At 38.8% G+C, this 20,913-nt stretch overlaps 2 protein-coding genes across 2 annotated transcripts; one reads left to right on the forward strand and one right to left on the reverse strand.

The window, feature by feature from the left end:
- The first annotated feature begins 125 nt into the window (after positions 1–125).
- On the forward strand, positions 126–8,401 carry scamp4 (secretory carrier membrane protein 4). The gene is made up of 7 exons (XM_081383704.1): positions 126–224; positions 1,192–1,289; positions 1,403–1,531; positions 4,790–4,946; positions 5,037–5,138; positions 6,486–6,603; positions 7,679–8,401. Exons 2-7 carry the CDS (start codon positions 1,283–1,285, stop codon positions 7,859–7,861), a joined length of 696 nt encoding a protein of 231 aa, XP_081239830.1. The 5' UTR covers positions 126–224; positions 1,192–1,282; the 3' UTR covers positions 7,862–8,401.
- Positions 8,402–9,427: 1,026 nt separating this feature from the next.
- LOC308701422 (semaphorin-4E) lies at positions 9,428–19,601 on the reverse strand. The gene is made up of 15 exons (XM_081383705.1): positions 19,047–19,601; positions 18,510–18,845; positions 16,607–16,752; positions 16,429–16,491; positions 16,207–16,305; positions 15,743–15,842; positions 14,160–14,264; positions 13,514–13,665; positions 13,242–13,414; positions 13,003–13,162; positions 12,504–12,726; positions 12,194–12,309; positions 11,833–11,996; positions 10,514–10,566; positions 9,428–10,438 (listed from the first exon to the last, which is right to left on the reverse strand). The coding sequence occupies exons 2-15, from the start codon at positions 18,619–18,621 to the stop codon at positions 9,717–9,719; spliced, it is 2,388 nt and encodes a 795-aa protein (XP_081239831.1). The 5' UTR covers positions 18,622–18,845; positions 19,047–19,601; the 3' UTR covers positions 9,428–9,716.
- Positions 19,602–20,913: the final 1,312 nt, after the last annotated feature.

Here is a 20,913-nt window from a genome sequence, read left to right on the forward strand (position 1 = left end):
GGTAAATATTCTAGTCACACGCGCTGAGACAACACCTTTGATCATCTTGTGATGGGGCTTGTAGTGTTCAACAGTTAAAACGTCCGTATGCCACGTACAAAACAGGCCGCGTTTAGAACTACATTTCCCACAATGCATCAGAACGCTTCCAGTCCGCCACGTGATCGCCAGGATTCAATGCAGACTGCAGACGCATCCCCATCAAAATATTTAGCTGTTCACAGGTATCGTATCTTCGGGAATATAAGTTTTATTGTATTTTTATTGTAAAATAAGATTTTATTATATTATCAAAGCAATGTTTTTTTTCTTTTAAGCACATGAAATAGCATTTCTAATTTGCGTAGATGTGTTATAGTTTGACTGTTGATTTTCTACTGCAGTTGTGTTAGCTGTTGGCCTGTGCTATGTTTTCAAATATGCTGTAAAATATCGTCAATGTAGAATTATTTTAAACAACAACACATATTTAAAACAACATAAGCAAGCCCTTATCAACAATTATTTATCATTTACTCAACTAGTGCAAAGTGCCCGTGCAAAATCATTTTTTGTGTGTGTTTTAGTAGTTGTTGGTTCGGTGTGTTTGAGTGTTCATTGTTACAATTACACAGCAAAAGTTCAGTGACATTTTTATTTGTGCGTGGTAGAAAGCAAATACTGATACTGACATAATGACATACAATAAATATGGAAAATTGAGCTACACGATTCAGGGAGCAGGATACACAGGGAACTCAGAGAAAACGCTACGCTTGTCCAAACAGTTTGTGAATAGGCTACTACAAATCATGGCCGTGAATAAAATATAATATTCAGAAATAAGCAGTGTAGCTGCTAGCTGACTTTGTTTAGCTCACAGTGTTTATGTCTTAAACCACAACCCTCTAATGTCAGAATGTTTATTTTTAAACCACAACCTTCTAAGTGCTTCTTTTACCGATATCTTTTGCATTTCTAATCCAAACAATGTCAAACTTGGCACTGCATTTACTCGTGCCCGTAGCAAGACACCTGTCAAGTTTGAAATCCATCGGACTAAACGGTTCGAGAGATATGCGAATAACACACACACAGACAGACAGACGTTCCTGTAATTTATAGATAGATGTACTAAAGTTGTGTGGTCAGAACTTAAAGGCTGATTATTATATCCTAAACTATTTTTAATAATGTTTTCCATGTTTTTAGGATATCTGTGTGTCTTTTAGCACTGAAAACATCAGTATATCAGTTCAGAGAGGGAAAATCAACATTATCCACCTTTTCTCAAAATTGAGAAATGACAGGTAGGTCAGGTTTGGTTGGCATAAGAAAACTATAAATGTCTGTTTTTATCGACTTTTTTGTCCCTTGTTATTGCTGTGATTAAAAAAAAAGAATTTCCATTTTTGCTTGACAGATCGAGCAAACAACTTCCCCCCTCTGCCGAAGTTTCTTCGCATAAAGCCATGTTTTTACCAGAATGTGGATGAGGAAATTCCGCAACCGCACTGCCAGCTTGTGCGTCGTGTTTACAATCTTTGGATCTGTGAGTAAAGAAATGCAAACTTTACTGGAAGTTTGACAGAAGCAGTTAAAGGAGTGACTCAATTTCAAATGAAAATTGATTTACTCACCCTCAAGCCATCCTAGGAGTATATGAGTTTCTTTTTTCAGATGAATACAATCGGAGTTATATTAAAAATATATAATGGCAGTGGATTGCAGCCAACAGATTGAAGCTCAAAAACGTGCATCCGTCCGTCATAAACAAACTCCAAACGACTCCTGTGGGTTAATAAAGGCCTTCTGAAGCAAAACGATGAGTTTGTGTAAAAACTTTATAAAGTAAAATAACTTGCTTCCGGCCAAACAAACATACGGATTCCGATGTAATGCGACTTGCTGCTGATATTTACTTTTCTTCTGACGCCCATGAGTTGCGTTAGTTGCGCATTAGGGGCAAGTAGACTGCGTATGTTCGTTTGGCCCGGTCTATGGACCTCCCCCATGCGGCATCACTTCCTCTCGGAAAACAACTAGGAACTCACACAAGAACATGGTTTAATGTGAATATTTAACATTGACTGTTATGTTTTTGGTGTCATTTGAAATGTCTCAAAGTGAGTGGTACAGATATCTCATATCCAGATAGATAAAATAAAAGGAAATAAGGTTTAGAGAAGTTTAGAGAAAACTGGTTTAGAGATAAGACCAGATAAGGCAACCCCCATAGACAGTATAAGAAGTGGACAGAGCCATCTCATTGGAACTCAATTGAGACAAGTGAAGCCCATTTTTAGCGATTTTTTTTAGGACTTCCGTTCCTGACGCGCAGACTCAAACCGACTCAAACTGAGCTTGACGACGTAGATGTGACGTGAGCAACCCGTCTGTCTTCTAGTGGCTGTGGCATGAGAAATCTGAATCATTCCCTTCCGAAACTTGCAGAGACAGAGAGCGTGAGTAGGAGCTGTCCATGAGCTTGGAGCAACTTTTGCTAGGTATTCTGATTAATTATTTAGTCATTTTGCCTCCACGTCTCCCCGATTGCCCGTGAGCTTCTCCTCCCGTCCATACAGTAATTTTCTACTGTGCGACAGAGAGTCGCGTGGTTATGACGCAATCGTTAGCCTACTTTTACAAAAACTGCTTCTACGGGGCTGTGACGTAAGATACAAGGTAATGGGGCATTTTATACATTGTCGTGTTTCTTTAGAAATAAATAATGGACAAATGGAGTCTTCAAACGCCTCAGATGTAAAGTTATTCGCTGTCAAAGTGACGCCAAAATGAATGGGAGTCAATGGAATGCTAACAGCAGGTGAAGTTCTGCTACAAGATGGTGGCACGCGGCCGGCTTCAACTTCCGGTCGACTTCCTTCCCGCTTGGCAACCCCCCTTTCGTTGAATAGAGCTGGTAAGTCCCGCCCCTTCCGTAAAACCCCGCTGGACCTCAAAGTTGAAAAACCGTCAATGCAAGTGAATGGGAGAAAATAATTATTTTCTGATCCCGTTTGAATTGTGCTATGAATGTGAACATATGTTGTCTGTGAATTTTTTATATAACTTTTCATGTTACGAGTTTGACAATATATGGTATGATTCTTCAGCTAGCAGTTGTGGAAAAGACATAACGAGAAAGACTACGTCGCCTATGTGACGTCACCCCATAAAGTTGACTTACTCGTGGTTTTCGCCAACCTCAACGATTTTGTCCTCTCCCTGAAAGAAGGCGGTGAAGTGCACCAAAGACACAGCCATGTTTAGCGGGATCCGTGAGCTAGTGTCCGTGTGCGAGTGGTGTTGACGTTTCAAACGCGCCGAGAGTTGTAGTCCACAAAGTGCTCTCACACAAAGTCTAACCGTATCAAACTTCTACCCGCTAAATTGTATCATTCTTTACACGAAAAGTTATATAAAAAATTCACAGACAACATATGTTCACATTCATGGCACAATTCAAACGGGACCAGAAAATAATTATTTTCTCCCATTCACTTGCATTGACGGTTTTTCAACTTTGAGGTCCAGCGGGGTTTTGCGGAAGGGGCGGGACTTACCAGCTCTATAGAAGCCATTTGAGGGTGGTCTCCCCCATCCCCCATGTCACCTGATCAAGAGAGAATAAAGGAAGGTGTGCTCCCTCTCTCTGGGCTCTTCTTTGCTGGACACGAATGGAATAGGTGATTTTGCTCTCCATCTCTCTCTCTATCTCAGGTACAAGCTGGGTAAGATTCTTTGGTGTAATCAATGTATAACCATGTTCTAGATATTTGAATTGATTGTGGAATTGATCTCTGATATCTGAAATATTAAATTGTTATATGTGATTATTCTAACTGATTTTGACATTGTTCATTTAATGGTTGAAAGGAATAGTCAAACATTCACTCACTTTTAGTGAGGCACAGATGTTATTAAAACCTTTCATTTATGGAGTCCGATGAATTAACGAGTAAATACATATGATCAATGTATTACAAATTTAACCAACCAATACTTTGCATGAGTGAGGACAGAACACGTGATAACCTTCCCTGTGTATTGGCGAACCGGCAATTGGACCAATATATTGGGCCTTACAATATGAATATTTCTCTTACACAAACTCATCTTTATGCTTCAGAAGGCCTTTATTAACCCACAGGAGCCGTTTGGAGTTTGTTTATGATGGATGGATGCATGTTTTTGAGCTTCAATCTGTTGGTTGCCATCCACTGCCTTTATAAAACTTGGAAGAGCCAGGATATTTTTTAATATAACTCCGATTGTATTCGTCTGAAAGAAGAAAGCCATATACACCTAGGATGGCTTGAGGGTGAGTAAATCATGGGCTAATTTTCATTTTAAAGTGAACTAATCCTTTAAATGGATAGTTCACCCAAAATGAAAATTCTGTCATAATTTACTCACCCTCATGTTTTTTTCAAACTCGTAAGACTTTCGTTCATCTTCGGAACACAAATGAACATCTTTTCAATGAAATCTGAGAGATTTCCGTCCCTCCATTGACAGCTATGCAACTACCACTTTGACGCTTCAAAACGTTCATAAAGATATCGTAGAACGAATCCATTTGAATTGAGCGGTTTAGTCCAAATTTTCCGGAGACACGATCGCTTTATATGATGAATATGTCAATGGAGAGTACAGAACTGGCTCATATTTCATTAAAAAGATCTTCATTTGTGTTCGGAAGATGAACGAAAGTCTTACAGGTTTGGAACGACATGATCATTTTTGAGTGAGCTATCACTGTAAGATCTGATCCCTTTATCTGATGACTGATATTCTGTTTTTCCAGTATACTCTATCACACTGTGCGTTAATGTGGTGGCCTGCATAGCCTGGTGGGCCGGAGGGGGTGGAGCGATCAACTTTGGCTTTTCGCTCCTCTGGCTGCTGGTTTTCAGCCCATGTAGCTACACCTGCTGGTTCAGGCCGCTCTATAAAGCATTCAGGCAAGGAAACTCTTTTTGGCGAAGAGCAGGTTTGCTGAGGTTGGTTTTTCACTTTGATTGAACTGTTTTTTTGTGTGTGTGTCTTTTCAGGGCTGATAGTTCCTTCAACTTCATGGCCTTCTTCTTCATTTTCTTCCTGCAATGTGTTCTCGCCTTCATCCAGAGTCTTGGAATATCAGGTTGGGGTGCATGGTGAGTAACGTTGAAATGTTAGGGTATTCGATAATTAAAGGTGGTATCAGTGATTTCAGGCCCAAAAATATTTTTATCACATTCATCTAATCTTTCCTAACTATCCGCTAGCTGCCCGCCCCATCAGCATGCCGTCAAAAAAACGTGTCTCTGTAGGCAGCCTAGGCTCTGAGATCTGCACACAAAAACAAATGGTTTAGCCAAACACTCAAAACCAAAACAAATAGTGTTCCAACCAATCACCGACAGGGGGGGAGGGTGTTGTGAGGTTTTGTGATCGTGCACGGCTGCACGCAAAGTCAGAGCTGAAGAAAAAGCTGGCTCAAAACCTGATGAAAAAGCCAAAAATCACTGAAAAAGCCAAAAATCACTGATACCACCTTTAATATGAATTGAGTTAACATCATTTGTAAAGAGAAAATCCCCACCAGCAAAAAGAGTAAAACAGTTTTTATAGAATAGGAGCATGAAAATGGTGACATGATCCATTACATCTTCTCCAACATGATTGGTTCTTCGTATGTCTAATTCAGCAAATCGTCCTCTGTTACTAGGTTGAAGCAAATCTGGATTTCTTGATTACTTCAGCTTGTTACTCAAGTCATGAGTTTATATATTTAGACAGCCGTCTAGTCTTTTCCGTCTGCATCCGTTATTTCAACACACACTAACTTTGGCCAAAGTGTTGGGGACATTTCGTTTTCAAAAGCATATAAATGTTAATCCTGCAAGAAAATGTTACTTTAAACGTAACTTTAATCGTAAAATATGCATAAACAACAAAGCGAAAGGAGCGGCAGTGGCCGACTGTGGCATATATTAAAACAGCATGGTAAAATGTACCAGGCTCTCGCTCCCGCCCTGCTCTATACCACAGTAATGTTAATAAAACTTTAATGCATTAGCTCACAGATGAACATGATTTCATGAGTCCCATCGGATGTTACCATCGGCTGTGGAGGTGAAGACGACAACTCCCATGATTCATGGCGTCGTCACACTACGTCTTTGTTATTGTTTTGAATAAGTGACCTCTAGTGTTTGCATACTGTGCCTTTAAATAGACCTTTATCATGCAAAAAAAATGTTTCTTGAGCAGTAAATCAGAATGATTTCTGAATGATCATGTGACACTGAAGACTGGAGTAATGATCAAAACAATTATAAATGATTGTAGTTATTTATTCTTAGTTTTCAAAAGGGATCTTTTTGTGGTAATCAACATTATTATTATTTAACATGTTGTGGATTGAGCTTAACTTGTGTTTTATGAATAAACCCGATCTTTGTGTGGCCATTTTAATACTTCCAATGATGTTAACTCGCCATATTTTCCTCTCTTCGCAGTGGTTGGATCGCCACAGTGATGTTTTTCAGCACGAATGTAACCTCGGCTATATTCATGCTCATCTGTACTCTGCTCTTTACCGTAGATACAGTTCTCATGGGACTTGTTCTCATCAAGGTATGATTTGAACACGCACACAACCATTAATTCATCATTACTACTAAAAAAAACTTTACTTTAAAGAGCGAATCCTTAAAGCTGCAGTCCGTAACTTTTTTGGGTAAAAAATTATCCAAATATTATGAGCAAGTACATAACCAGCCAGCGTTCAAAACGATCTGCTTGCCTTAGCTCATTCAAAACGGTAAGCTTGTAATAATGTTTTTAATTCCAGTGGTACTGGTGGATTTCTGTGGGAAATTGGAGCATGTCTTTGCGTCATTACGCCATATCTGTACACATAAAGAAAGAGTCTCGGCTAGTCGGCTATGTTGCGTGTGAGGATGTTGGATGTGGAGATTTATAGCCTTTTCTCACAGCACTTGATATAATTCAACTTATCAATTTGATGGCGGATCCAGAAAGGTTCAAACGACAAGCAGTGACAACTGGAGATTCACCCGTTGCAAAACGCAAAAGACTTTCGGAGTGGCTACAGAAAAAGAGAGACTGCAACCGGGCCCATGCGAAAACAAGGATAAATATCGGAAGGGCTTTAAAACCAGTTCTAAGGAACATTAATTTGCTGGTATGACAATTAGAAATTAGACTACACAGAAATGGAAACTGAACTACAGATAGCCCTAATACACATTAAATGTAGTCACGCAATGCTGATGTTATTAACATTAACAATTGGAGAACAAAGTATAATTTGATATGATAAGCGATCGTTAGATTTAATCGGCGTGATTTACTGCACTGCTTTTTTCCCCTTAGTTGGTCAGAACAAAAGTGGATGTTACTTACTTGATCAGACGACATTTTCCGGTGAAAATTCTTATGTTGGTCATACTTCCAAAAAGTAGAATCTGTGATTGCGAATGACAGGATCCACACCGGCGCGGCGACTGGATAGGATTCATCCGCGCTGTGCCGTGCCGAGGCACAACCCACGTAAAGTTGATAATTCCGCGATTAACTGCAATTGCAGATTTCGAACAGAGATGGCGACAAAGAGGAAAAACTACAGACTGCAGCTTTAAGTTAAAACAAAAGAGCAAAGTGTCACATTAGTGTTGTCCCCTCAAAGGTCCATCGACTATATCGTGGTGGAGGAGGCAGTTTACAGCGGGCGCAGGAAGAGTGGAGCACGGGTGTGTGGAAGAACGCCCCTGTGAGAGAAGCCGGATTCAACGCCATCTCTGAAACCGGCCCCAGCCTGCCCCAGTATCCAGCCGCTGTGCCCAACTACCCAGAGAGCGGACCCTGGTGATTCCTTTTCTGAACTACAGATGGAGCAACAGCACCACTGTTTGTCTTAGCGTCAAAGGGGCAGTTTGCAGAGGGACGTTACCCATTATTTTTGTGCAGAGAATGTAAGAAAACACTTCAGCCAGATCACAGACTTGTGAATGGTTATTTTGCTTTTGTCCATTTTTTTTTTTAAATTTTTTTTATATATAGCGAAAAGATTGAATGTTAATCACTCCTTAAAAGGATCTGTATAAACAGTTTTTTTTGAGCTGTAAAGAGTAGATCTCTTGAACACTGATTTAAATAGAAGTGAATGACGATCGAAAATGTGTCAAAACCCTGTTCTGGGTGCAAATTCTGACAGAAACGCTAACCAGAAGGTTAAATGGCCAATCAAAATAAGCAAACTGCTCCTTTAAAGACATCTCAACACATACTACCCTCACACTAACAGCAAAATGACAGAAGAGAACATAAGTTCAAAAATAGAAAAAAATGACACTGTTATATAATATTACATTGGTGAATTGATTTCAGTTCACCTGAGCCTGGATTTTTGAAAATGAAAAGAATAGTTGAATATCAAATTTAATTAAAAAACAAATGGATAGAAATGCATATATATATATATATATATATATATATATATATATATATATATACATATATATATATATACATACATTCATACATGTATACGACACACAATCACTTTACTGTTTTAGGGAAAGTGATTTTTGAGAGGGGAAAAAGCATGTCTGAGTGTTCTTTTCTAAATCATGGCAGCTTTTCTATTTACCTCAAAAAAATCCCGTCTTGCATCTCTTCCACATCAGCGCTTTTGCAGTTAATTTAAAAAAAATGTTTTACTTCGGATAATTATTCACTTGTACTTTTAAGATTCACAAGCATGAATTAAATGTCTTTGTAAATGGTATGATTTGCATATGACACGCCCCTTTTATACACTGCTGCAAAGCGTTTCAGATTTTTTAAAAATTCTATGACCGGGAATGCAAACACATCTTGTGCCTGCTGTCTTTCTGTTTAAAGCTTTTCACGTCTTTGAAATAAAGACCGCCTTAATTCTTCATGCATATTAAGCATGTGTGAACCAATAGCTTTCGAGTTTCCCTCAAGTGCTACAATTTATTCGTGGATGTGGCTATATCCTATGCTATTTTTAATACTAGCTTATAAATATGCATTGCGCATTTACTCCTGGTTTCATCTCGCTGAGTTTACAGTTGTGGTTGGCTGACATTTGGTTGGTTGGTTGACACTCATTTTTTAAATGTGACTTTTTGCTTAACATCTCCCTCCACAGAGCTACAGGAGGTTGATTTTGCAGCGTTTCATGACTGACTTTGTGTAGCCAATGTATTTAACAATCCTGCATATGACATGTGACTGGAATGGCTCTCCAGCTTCATTTCAATAAAAACATTACTTTTCAGACTGTAGTCGCTTTTACTCCGGTCACTCTGTAAATAATAGGCGAAAAGCAGTATGTGAAATGAGTAGTGTGTCCAAATTCATAGTATTAATTAAGGTGAAACAGGAGAGAGAACAGACATGTGTGATTGAGTACACCGGGTCACGGCACCAAATAATACTGACTTGTATTGACATTCACACAGAAGTGACATGGCTGAGGTACTGAGAGCACAATGATTGCGAAGTTCATTTTGAAGTTCAGCTACTGATTGGTAGATGTTCTAGCTTCATATTTCTTAAGAAAAATGTTTTTTCACATTTATCTACATTTTTAAATGAGGCTTTAACCAACTCTTAGTTAAAATTTATGAATTTTTATTTTTTTATTAGTAATAAAAAATAAATAAGTATAAAATTTATATTAAAAAAATCAAATCTTAAATCTCAGACTCATCCGTAATGTACTTAAAAATATGAATGTCCGTTGTCGTCGTATCCCCATTACTGTTATTCCTTTGGAAGCTGGTTGCTTCAATATTACTGTTTGTTGTGACGCACAACCTGACCATTGTCTGTTTACTGTCCACGGCATCATTTGCTGTGTCCATGTATTCCCTTTCTAGAAGATTCCTGGGTTTTTTGATTGGTTGTCTCCCACAGCACATAAATGTAGAGATGTGGCCCATGTACAAATTCCAGATCAGCAGACAGACCATCATAACGGATATCACGGCCAGCGCCACTTGCATTACCACCCATTTCCTCTCACTGCTCTGATTTATAACATATGAAGGAGTCTCTTTGATTTTATCCAAACCTGATGATGTTGTGTGGCTTTCAGTAAGTATTGCCAATGTAGTCTTAATCTTATCCGTCACATCTACTGGTAAGCGTTCACGCAAGTCATAAATGGCCAGTGTTTGGGTGTACTGTCTCCCTTTCGCCCGCTCGACTGACGTGCAGGTGTAGAGTCCAGCGTCATTGGCTGAAACGTTGTAGATGAGGATGCCATCACTATAAATAGTGTACTTCCTGTTTGAGTAGGGGAGTGGCTTTCCAGCAAAGTTCCAGTTGACCTGGGCCAGGTTATAGTCGGCTCGACACAGCAACCTGATGTTGTTTCCCAACACCAGGGTGTGGATCTTTGGTTCCACAGTAGCTGATGAAGGGGAAAACATGTTAAATAAAGCCCTGATTTTAATGTGGAATCAGAACAAAAAAAGTTACTACGTACCTGTTGTTGGGCATCGAGTGGCATCCCCGTCTTTCAGGCTTTGTATCAGATTACTAAAATGCAAAAAGGTTAACGTTAACTGTCAGTATGGGTTGTTTATACACACCTAAATATAGTCCGGTAGTTATTAGATATGCAAAGTGGTGGTTAAAGGAATGATTTACTCTGCCTCAGCTACAAAAAAGCTGACTGAAGTTAATGAAATTTGGTTTTATTGTTTAAAGGTGTATTAAGTGATTTCTGAGAAAGTGGACCGGACCTAGCAGCACAACACAATGTAGCCAATCAGCAGTAGGGGGCGTGTCCACTCATGATGGGGAGGAGAGAGAGTGAGCTAATCAGCAGTAGGGGCGTGTCCACTCATGATGGGGAGGAGAGAGAGTGAGCCAATCAGCAGTAGGGGCGTGTCCACTCATGATGGGGAGGAGAGTGAGCTAATCAGCAGTAGGGGCGTGTCCACTCATGATGGGGAGGAGAGAGAGTGAGCTAATCAGCAGTAGGGGGCGTGTCCACTCATGATGGGGAGGAGAGAGAGTGAGCTAATCAGCAGTAGGGGCGTGTCCACTCATGATGGGGAGGAGAGAGAGTGAGCCAATCAGCAGTAGGGGCGTGTCCACTCATGATGGGGAGGAGAGTGAGCTAATCAGCAGTAGGGGCGTGTCCATTCATGATGGGGAGGAGAGAGAGTGAGCCAATCAGCAGTAGGGGTGTGTCCACTCATGATGGGGAGGAAAGAGAGTGAGCCAATCAGCAGTAGGGACGTGTCCACTCATGATGGGGAGGAAAGAGAGTGAGCCAATCAGCAGTAGGGGCGTGTCCACTCATGATGGGGAGGAGAGTGAGCCAATCAGTTGTTGTGATGTTAGCTATAGTAACAGGAGAGTTTTGAGTGTCATTGTTTGTCTGGAGCTGGTGTGCTGCTGGCAACTAACAATGAACTCCTGCTTGTATACTCTTGTGTACTGAATGTTCATGTCGTTTGTTCGTCATCTTCACTTTAATTTGCGCAAAGCATTATTTTGCTTCGCTTCGGCTGTGATAAAGAGATACCTGCTCTTTGGGGGCGGAGCAAAATAAAGGGAGGGTTGTGTTTGTTTAGGTTGATTTCAAATATCAACAGTGTTTCTCAGAAATCGCTTACTGCACCTTTAATTAAATGTTAACATCTTAAATAATTACTTTTTTTATTTGCTGAAAAACAAAATCTGTTTTGGGAAAGTCTTTGTTTTGGAACGACATGAGGGTGAGTAAGTGACAGTATTTGTTTTTTTCTCAATTCTTCCTTGATATGGGATTGTTCTTGTGTGTGAGTGTCTTACCCTTTCACAACCTCAGGTGATGTGGGTAATCTAGAGCACCGCAGAGCGGTGACGTCCCAGGCACAGTAAGGGTCTCTGGCCAGCACACAGTCCAGACAGGAAGAATAACGACTGCAGTTGCTGACGGGCATTTGTACAACCCCAGATGCAGAGCCTGCGTACAACTGGACCAGACAGACAACTCATGATGATTCATGCTTTTTTTCATGATGAACTATGCAACTAAATAATAAGTCATTACAAAAACAATGTAATTATGTGGAAATTACTCCTTACTTAGTTAATACTGTTTCTTATGGAAGCAAAATGAACATTAAAGTGAGTTATTAGTAACTCTATTCTATACCCATCCCCTGCGTACCTGTTTCTGGTTAAGTCGTAGGATGTCAATCGGCTCAGTGTTCTGAAACAATTTAACTTCCTCAATGACATGTATTTCTCCATCATAGTTCACAGCTTTCTGCACATAACCGTTTTCTGATGGAAAACAGAAAACAATTGACTTTCACTACGAAAACAAAATTCTACATCCAGCTTTTTAACACTACTCAACAAAAAAACAAACAAGCTCAGTCCAAGGTACAATTAACATTCCTCTGAATGACAGTTTACACACACCCTCTAACTGACTTTAAGAGCTGCTCCGCCCTAGAGGCTAAAGGGAATCTCACCAGTGCCGACAAACATCACAGGATAGGACTGTCCGTCCGATGCAGTTACGACGTCTACCACAAGGCGGGTCAACAACGGGCCTCTCTTGAGCAGCAGGGGCTTGCCTGTGATTGGACGGACCGCGTCGTCCATGAGAGGCCGGTCTCGGATGAACTGTAGGGTTCTATCAGGGAGATCCAGCGACCCTTTTATTCCCAAACTCCTCGCTGCGTTGTTGATGCACTGTGAATATTGCACATGAAAAATTAGATGTTTTGTTTTTACATGCCTAACCCTTACTTATAAATATACTCCATTTATTTTTTTGGATAATATCAGTATATTATTTGACATTCGTTACAGCAGAATTTAAATACCATGTTATATAAATAGGGTTCTTAAAGTAAACCATAGTATATCAAAAAAATTCTGGTACATGGTAGTTTTCAACTATTTTAACATCTTAAATATTACATACATCCCCTTAAAGACTATATAAGACTATTAATGACCACTCACAGCTCCTGGTCGGGGGACAGGAAGCTCTCCGTTGTATGTGACCCACTTCACATCAGACATTTCCACGCTCACCTCCGTCTTAAATTTGCCACGAGAGAACACCTCGCTGATGTCGGTTACATTAAATGCACATACCGCTGAAGACTGATCTGTTGAGCTCCTGCATACACAAACACAACTGTCAACTGAACGAATGAGTGAATAAAAAAAAAAAAAAGACCACGCAGGACAAAACTTACGATTGAGAGGTGAAGACAGCGTAAAAGACACTTTTCCTCCATTTCTTGTGGCGGACATGGAAGACGTCCTGTATGACGTAGGGCAGACTGGGCTCAGGGACAGAGCAATCCAGACGAGCCTTCAAGAAGGAGGTCCATTTCCTTTGGAGGGTCCTTAGACCACCCATATCACCCTGTAGAACCGGGAAAATGACAAAAGTCTTTTAAAGATCAGGGCTAAATATGTTAAATCCTTCTGTTTGCACCGGTTAAAGGGACCAGTGAAGTGTTACCTTGCAGACTCTGGCGACACGCGACACCACAAGCTTGTTGTAGAAGTCGTACTCCACGGCGTTCTCACTGAAGAACATGTAGACTTTGTCATCGTCGCCCTCAGGACTGTCCTCACTTTCTGGGACCACATCCATGTAGACGAAGCTTGGCTCTTGAGTGGGTAAAGAAATGTGATTTTTCACTATGTTCGGTGCAGTTGTTATTGTGAACTAAAAATAAAACTATTAAAAGTTGTTTTATATAACTGAAAATAGCTAAAAATCTAATTAAATAAAAAAAAAAAAAACTTACATTTAGAAATGTTTCCTTGGCAACTAACTAAAATAATTAGTAGTAAAAAAAAAATAAAAAAAATAATTAAAGTAAATTACTAACAATTACAAACTTAATAGTAAATTACTAAACACTAACTTTAAGTTGATGTAGAATTACTAAAACTGAAATAGAAATAAATAAAAGCAATATAGAAATATTTTTTAAACAAAATTAAAATGAGAATATAATTCAAAAAAGCTCATTCAAAATATGAATAAATACTAGAATATTATTTACACGAAGCCTTTTATTAATGTACAATTAGAATAATAAAAGCCTGTAATTAATCTTTGTTTCCTGGAGGAAGTCTTGTCATCACGTCTGACATACCATTGAAGCTCCTTAACCCTGTGCGCAGTGTAATGGGAGAGGTGCGGAGTAGGACCGGGTCCGAACCCAGAAAGTTAAAGGACGTGGCAGAATACAGGTCTTCATCTGTGGAAAAATAAATAAATAAATATATATAAAAAATTCCCCTCCATAATGCATTTAAAGTGCTCATATTATGTTATTTTAAAGGTTCCTAACTTTGTTTTGGAAGTCTCCTACAAAAGGTTTACAGTTTTCTCATAATAAACATTGCACACCACATCTTTTCTCAAAGAGTCTGAAAACGGTTAGTTTGAGGATTCCGTCTCTCTAAAACCTTCCACTCTGCTCTGATTGGTCAGATGGTTCAGTCTGATGTCATTGGTCTACACTGCTTTGATTGGTCAGATGGTCCAGTCTGTTGTGATAGGTCTACTCTGCTCTGATTGGTCAGATGGTTTAGTCTGTTGTGATTGGTCTACTCTGCTCTGATTGGTCAGATGGTCCAGTCTGTTGTGATTGGTCTACTATGCTCTGATTGGTCAGATGGTTTAGTCTGTTGTGATTGGTCTACTCTGCTCTGATTGGTCAGATGGTCCAGTCTGTTGTGATGGGTCAACTCTGCTCTGATTGGTCAGATGGCCCAGTCTGTTGTGATTGGTCTACTCTGCTCTGATTGGTCAGATGGTCCAGTCTGTTGTGATTGGTCTACTATGCTCTGATTGGTCAGATGGTTTAGTCTGTTGTGATTGGTCTACTCTGCTGTGATTGGTCAGATGGTCCAGTCTGTTGTGATGGGTCAACTCTGCTCTGATTGGTCAGATGGCCCAGTCTGTTGTGATTGGTCTACTCTACTGTGATTGGTCAGATGGTCCAGTCTGTTGTGATGGGTCAACTCTGCTCTGATTGGTCAGATGGCCCAGTCTGTTGTGATTGGTCTACTCTGCTGTGATTGGTCAGATGGTCCAGTCTGTTGTGATGGGTCAACTCTGCTCTGATTGGTCAGATGGCCCAGTCTGTTGTGATTGGTCTACCACTTACAGTGTGTGTCGGAATCGAAACGCCCATTACCATATCTGAATTTCAGCTCTAGAGGCTTCCTCAGCACTCGATACACAATAATACTACCAGACAGCATAGTTTTTTCTGTATCAGTTCCAGCATGAGTCCTCATCCTTCGGAAGTGAATGCAAAGTGGATTTGCTTTAGCAGCAAAGATAACTGTGTTCCCGAAATGTCGACAACACAAATCAAACTCCTCCAGTCTCAGCTACAGCTACAATGTTTGAGGGCTAGTCAAAGTAGACGTTGTTCACGGGCAGCCAATGAAGACTGTAGACTGGCATTATGCAAATTTCTTACATTGTTACGTAGGTTTGTAACAGGAAGTGAGACTTGAATTGCTGACGACTCTTTTCGGCAGTTCAAAACGATTCTTTTCTTTTAAGAGACAATATCTTAATTTTTTGCTTAATCCTTAAAACTTTGCTGACCTTTTACCTTCACAAACAGCTATATTACACAATGAATGAAAGGTAATATTCAAAAAAAGCATAAAAGAACACTTTAAACTGCTAAAAAACCTGCATGGACGACATAAATACCAAACATAACAGAAGAGGATCTCTGGAATGGATCGAAAGGACATTTCCCCCTCCCGTCTTCCAGCTTTCCCTCCAGCTTCAGCTGCCCATCATTGTACGCCTGTTCAAACAAATGCAATGAACGCAAGTTTTTTTATCTTGTTTTTAGCACTATTACACAAGCGCTTGATGGATGACATGACACCTGACGTCCCTAATCTCATACCAGGAAGAAAGGGATAGATTGCGAAATGCAAACAGTGAGTACAATGACTTCTTGTAAAATTATTTCCTTTTTTTTTTGTCTTTATACTTTAATACATATATATATATATATATATATATATATATATATATATATATATATATATATATATATATATATATAAATATATTATCTTTATTTATTTATATTTGTTAAAATTCTTAAATATAATAATATAGGAAATGTGTAAATATTAAAATATTTTTACTATGTCACTTACTATGTAATCGCAGGTTGGGCTAAAGGCGTTTGTTCCGCACACGTACATCATGCCGTTGTTCATTTGATGCAGCATCCGTATATAATTATGACAGTCGATCTGAAAAGATAATCAGATTTTTGATATCATATAGAAAAACAAACTCCCTTGTTCAAAGTATTTAAGCTGATGTTTTATGTGTCTTTGTGAGAATGTGTGGCAGTTACAGAGATCTTTACTCACGTCAGGATGTTTTCCTTTGGAGGTGCATTCCTTTTGTTTCTCTTCTGTAACCTTCCAAAGCACCTGATGGGTGGAGAGAAATCAATTCAGACTATACAGATGTGCTTTTTTGAAACAGGGTGGAAGAATTCTGTCTTGTTGTTGCCAAGAGATAAAGGAAAGGAAATCAAACCGGCACCTTAGACTTGGCAACGGAGATATCGTTTATGTCAAGGGCGTAGACGGCCTCTCTCGCCCCCAACACCAGCAAACCCAGATCCTCCCTAATCAGCATTGTGGAGTAATTCCAGACACCTTCCTCTTTAAACATGATCACATGGTTATCTAAGGACAAAAACATAGAAGCATGTAGAATAACAATGAGTTTTCTATTTGTCAGTGAAGTATTATAGCCAAACACGAACATGGTCCAATTAGAGTAAAACTCTAAAGGAAGTGCTTAACATACGGAGGATGTTTGATCAGCAACCACAGGAGGTCAAAGTAAATATTAAATGTATATGTGAACATGCAGGAGGTTTTATTTTTCATTCATTTGCTATAGAGTGCAACAGCGTTTGTCCTCTTTTTCAGCAGCACTGGTTCCGGGAGTATTTTTTCGGTCACACTTTTTAGATTAGGGTCCAATTCTCACTATTAACTACGACTTTTGCCTTAATAAACTCCTAATTACTGCTTATTAATAGTTAGTTGTTAAGTTTAGGTATTGGCTTGGATCAAAGGATGTAGAATATGGAATATGGCATTAATATCTGCTTTATAAGTACTAATAAACAGCCAGTATCCTAGTAATATGCATGCTAATGTTACCAATTTTTCCATAGGGATTCAAAAAGTCTTCATTAAAGCGTTATCAGCCATGAACCAAGCCAACCAGCCACGAGGTGAATCATAACATTACAAACTTTGATTTGAAGCAAAAAAGTATTCGAAAATTGGATAAAAATACAAAGGTACTACAAGACCGGCTTTAGTGAGGGAAAGAACTACAATCCCATGAAGCATTGCGAACTGCATACTCGAATTAAAAACAATAGAGGCACATACACAAATATATTTGAGAAAGTATTTTGAGAGCGTACTATAGGGAGATTGACTTGATTACACCATTGGCAGTGCCTCATGGGAGTGGGTGGAGCTAAAGAGCTTGCTTTTTGAGTGTCTCGATCTCTCTGATTGGTGGAATTTTCTGTACAGCATTATGGGTAATGTAGTTTTCACCACAAATTCCCTGTTAAACACGATTATTTTAAAACTAAGTTGAAATAATGTGAGCTAATGCCCTTCAACACAATCAAATATTATCGATTAACAACCTCGTAGCTCACAGTAGGTCTGTCTTTAAAGGTTTATAAGTTATAGTTATAGAAAATGAATAGGACTTTTACTTCTGGAAATCGAATGTTGCGCACTATGGGGATTTTCAAACCTATTACCAACATTTGGCGACATGTCTACATACTAAAAACCCTGTTTTTTGTAATTTTGTAAGTTCTTTTTTTACATAACAACTTTTTTATTTATTTTCAGGTTTATAAAATAAATAAATATATATATATTTATTTACATTAAAAAACAATGGCAGAATGTGTTGCAAGTAACAGGGTTGCAAATTAAACTACCACTCAGAAGGTATCAAATGTTCTTTTGTAGTTATTGATAAACTAGCATATGAAAACTACTTTTTAGAAAGCAAAATATTTGTTTGATATTTTATTCTTACAATAACAGGGTTGACTATTGAGCTTGATGAATGCACTCAACACTACAATTTGTGTAAAAATTAAGACGTTATTGACGTTTAACTATTTTTAGTACATTTTTGGTTTAGAAATCAAAGTCAGTTTTACAACAATGATTTAAATATAATTTTGATAGATTGAGTTAAGACTTCAAGAGGTGTCGCATGTCAAAATCACCCTAATAAGTTGATGTACAGACATCGGCTGTGTACTTTTATGTTTTCTATAACATATCTAATAGAAAAACATGAGATTTGTGTGCTGTATTTGCTACATATGCTAATGCTGCTATTTAGCTCACAAGTTGTACTCAATTGTAAACTCAAGAAAGACTCTTACCTTCATATTGAATGGTTTTTCGGGGGGTGCTATCCAGATTGCTCCATCCAGTGTAGGCAAATGTCAGAAAGATGCCATGCAGAACGATGAAGAATAACAGAGGATAATACATGGCTTTGTTCTTCACTTAAACAAAAAAACTACAAAATCATAACTTCAATATTTAGCATATCAGCTTTTAACTCATGTTTTTCCATAGTAGATTGGGCTATATGTAGGCGTCCGTATCCAACAAATATGTTTATCATTTGAGAGTTTTTGTGGCCAAAAGTGGTAGTCCATGATGCTGGATGCTGAAGGAGTGGAAATAAACCTTGTCCACTGTCCCGTCTACATCTGTAGAACAAAAACACACGTTACACTGAGATCTATGTCAAAACACACATATGATCCCACTTCCCAAACACGAAGATTCACTTGAAGGCCTGTTCCTGCATGAAGTGCACTGAACCATTAGATTTCAACAGGAGGGTGACAAAAGAAAACAAAATCCTCCACTCATCCCTTAGTAAACACCTCGACTAAAAGCTGCTTTACCTAAACATTCCTCGCAATGCTGTATTTAACACCAGGAATTCAACGGTGACTCATTGTTGTTGCAACAAAACAGCGCGCTGACAGATCACAGCAATCGTTTGCGGTTGAAAACAAGAAACTCGGGCTGTTTTCCCACTCGGTTCGGGCTAGATGTGAGCAAGGAGGCAGGCAAAGACATGTGCGGATTAGGGTACTAGGAGGATACCTGAAATTGTTGATGCCTGAGGCCGAAAACTCGCTTAAACACCGTTGCATGTTCGCGTGACACTGTGTGGGATAATTCACAACAGTCGTCATGTTTGAAATGTTTACATTCAAACGAGATGCTCTTGTCTTGCTCGTTCGATTGAGCAACATCCAAAAGTTCGAGATGAAGGAGATAACAACCTGAAAATAAATGTTAAAATAGCTCATTTTTGGAAGTCAGGCATGATAAGAGCTAGTTTTCTGAAGAGTATGTGAGTGAGCATAATTTTTCTACTTCGCCTAATTAAAAACAGAATTCTGGTTAGTCATTCTGGCAGGCAGGCTTGCTGTTACTCATGAGTGTTCATCAAATCCAATTATTGCTGAGTAAGAACTTATCAGACGAGCCTCTCCCACCTGTTCTCATGCTCCCAGGGCTGGTAGACTAATTAGGCAGCTGACTTGTTGCCTCGCTGCCTTATCAGGCAATGACTTTGTAGGCAGCGTTTGCACATGAAGGCCCCTCACAAAACTGATAGGCTTGAGGCAGTGTAATGGTTTAATCTACAGCAAAATAGAGCGAGCTTTGGTGAAAACTAAGCAAATATTTAATTACTACAATAGCAATTTTTCGCTAGAAATGCATCAGAAATGGGAAACGTTGGTCAAAAACGTACATTTACACACAAACTGACCAGAAACCGCAACTTTCAGATGCCATATTTATATATTTTTAGCTCAACTGTCACGGAATGGAACGCACAGGATTGTGGGATATCAAAGGCAGTGAAGGATACACCTATGCTGCCTTCAAAAATCCATCAAATGAAGGGATCTCATAAATTTTATGATGAATACGTTTTTCAATCATTTTAATATTTTTTAATATGAAAAAAGGCTTCATTAAAAGAATGAGTTCCTTAAAAAATTCTCAAAAATTCTTTGGCATAATATTTCATTTTTATTAAGATTATTATTATTATTATTATTATTATGAAATGTTATAAATATCAGAAATTGTATTATTTTTACTTTATCAGAAATAATATTACATTTATTCTTTAACCAATTAATGTAAAAAAAAACAAAATAACAGGAAGTGATATCAATGATAGCTCATCTAAAGACCCTGACGACTCGTCAAGGGAATTGCAAAGATTAGAGCTAGAAAATCTTTTTAATATATCTCTTGTCATTCTGTCATTTCGCACATTTAGCAACTGGTAATTCCAGCTTCATGTATAACTAGAGGCCTTTTTAATTGTACTGTATAGGAACATAGTTCCTGAGTATTCAAATGGTTCAGGTTGAACCGAAAAGCTTTGTGATTTATTAACCTGCAGCCTTCCAATGACACTCCATGTGTCACTCGCATTGCGGAACGCTTTTACGAGGAAAAACACACCCAGTTTGGCCTTTGTTCGTACAATTCACTAAAACAAATACGCTTAATAATAGTGAATGCTGAAGGTGGCATTCATCATCAGCTAAAGGTTAAAGCTCTTTGTAGAACAACAACAACAAAATGCTATTGTGGCACGACTACAGAATATATTCACAAAGACACTAAAAAAAATTGTACTTAAACTAAAAACACAGGTGAGTACGTGCATCATATGAAGACATGGGAAAACAGATGGGCGTAAAAAAAAAGAGGAACATTCCCTTCTAGCATTCAGGC

This window comes from Scardinius erythrophthalmus (genome assembly GCF_964197995.2).
Source record: "Scardinius erythrophthalmus genome assembly, chromosome: 14".
Taxonomy (NCBI): domain Eukaryota; kingdom Metazoa; phylum Chordata; class Actinopteri; order Cypriniformes; family Leuciscidae; genus Scardinius; species Scardinius erythrophthalmus.

Bases quoted from the DNA above. Each gene is read 5' to 3' on its own strand.
- scamp4 (XM_081383704.1), top strand. The intron at 4,947-5,036 runs GCAAGGAAACTC...GTGTCTTTTCAG, and splicing joins CCGCTCTATAAAGCATTCAG to GGCTGATAGTTCCTTCAACT. The intron at 6,604-7,678 runs GTATGATTTGAA...GTCCCCTCAAAG, and splicing joins TGGGACTTGTTCTCATCAAG to GTCCATCGACTATATCGTGG.
- LOC308701422 (XM_081383705.1), bottom strand. From the start codon at position 18,621: ATGTATTATCCTCTGTTATTCTTCATCGTTCTGCATGGCATCTTTCTG. The intron at 16,306-16,428 runs GTGAGTAAAGAT...TTATCTTTTCAG, and splicing joins CCAAAGGAAAACATCCTGAC to ATCGACTGTCATAATTATAT. The intron at 12,310-12,503 runs GTGAGATTCCCT...GTTTTCCATCAG, and splicing joins TGTGATGTTTGTCGGCACTG to AAAACGGTTATGTGCAGAAA.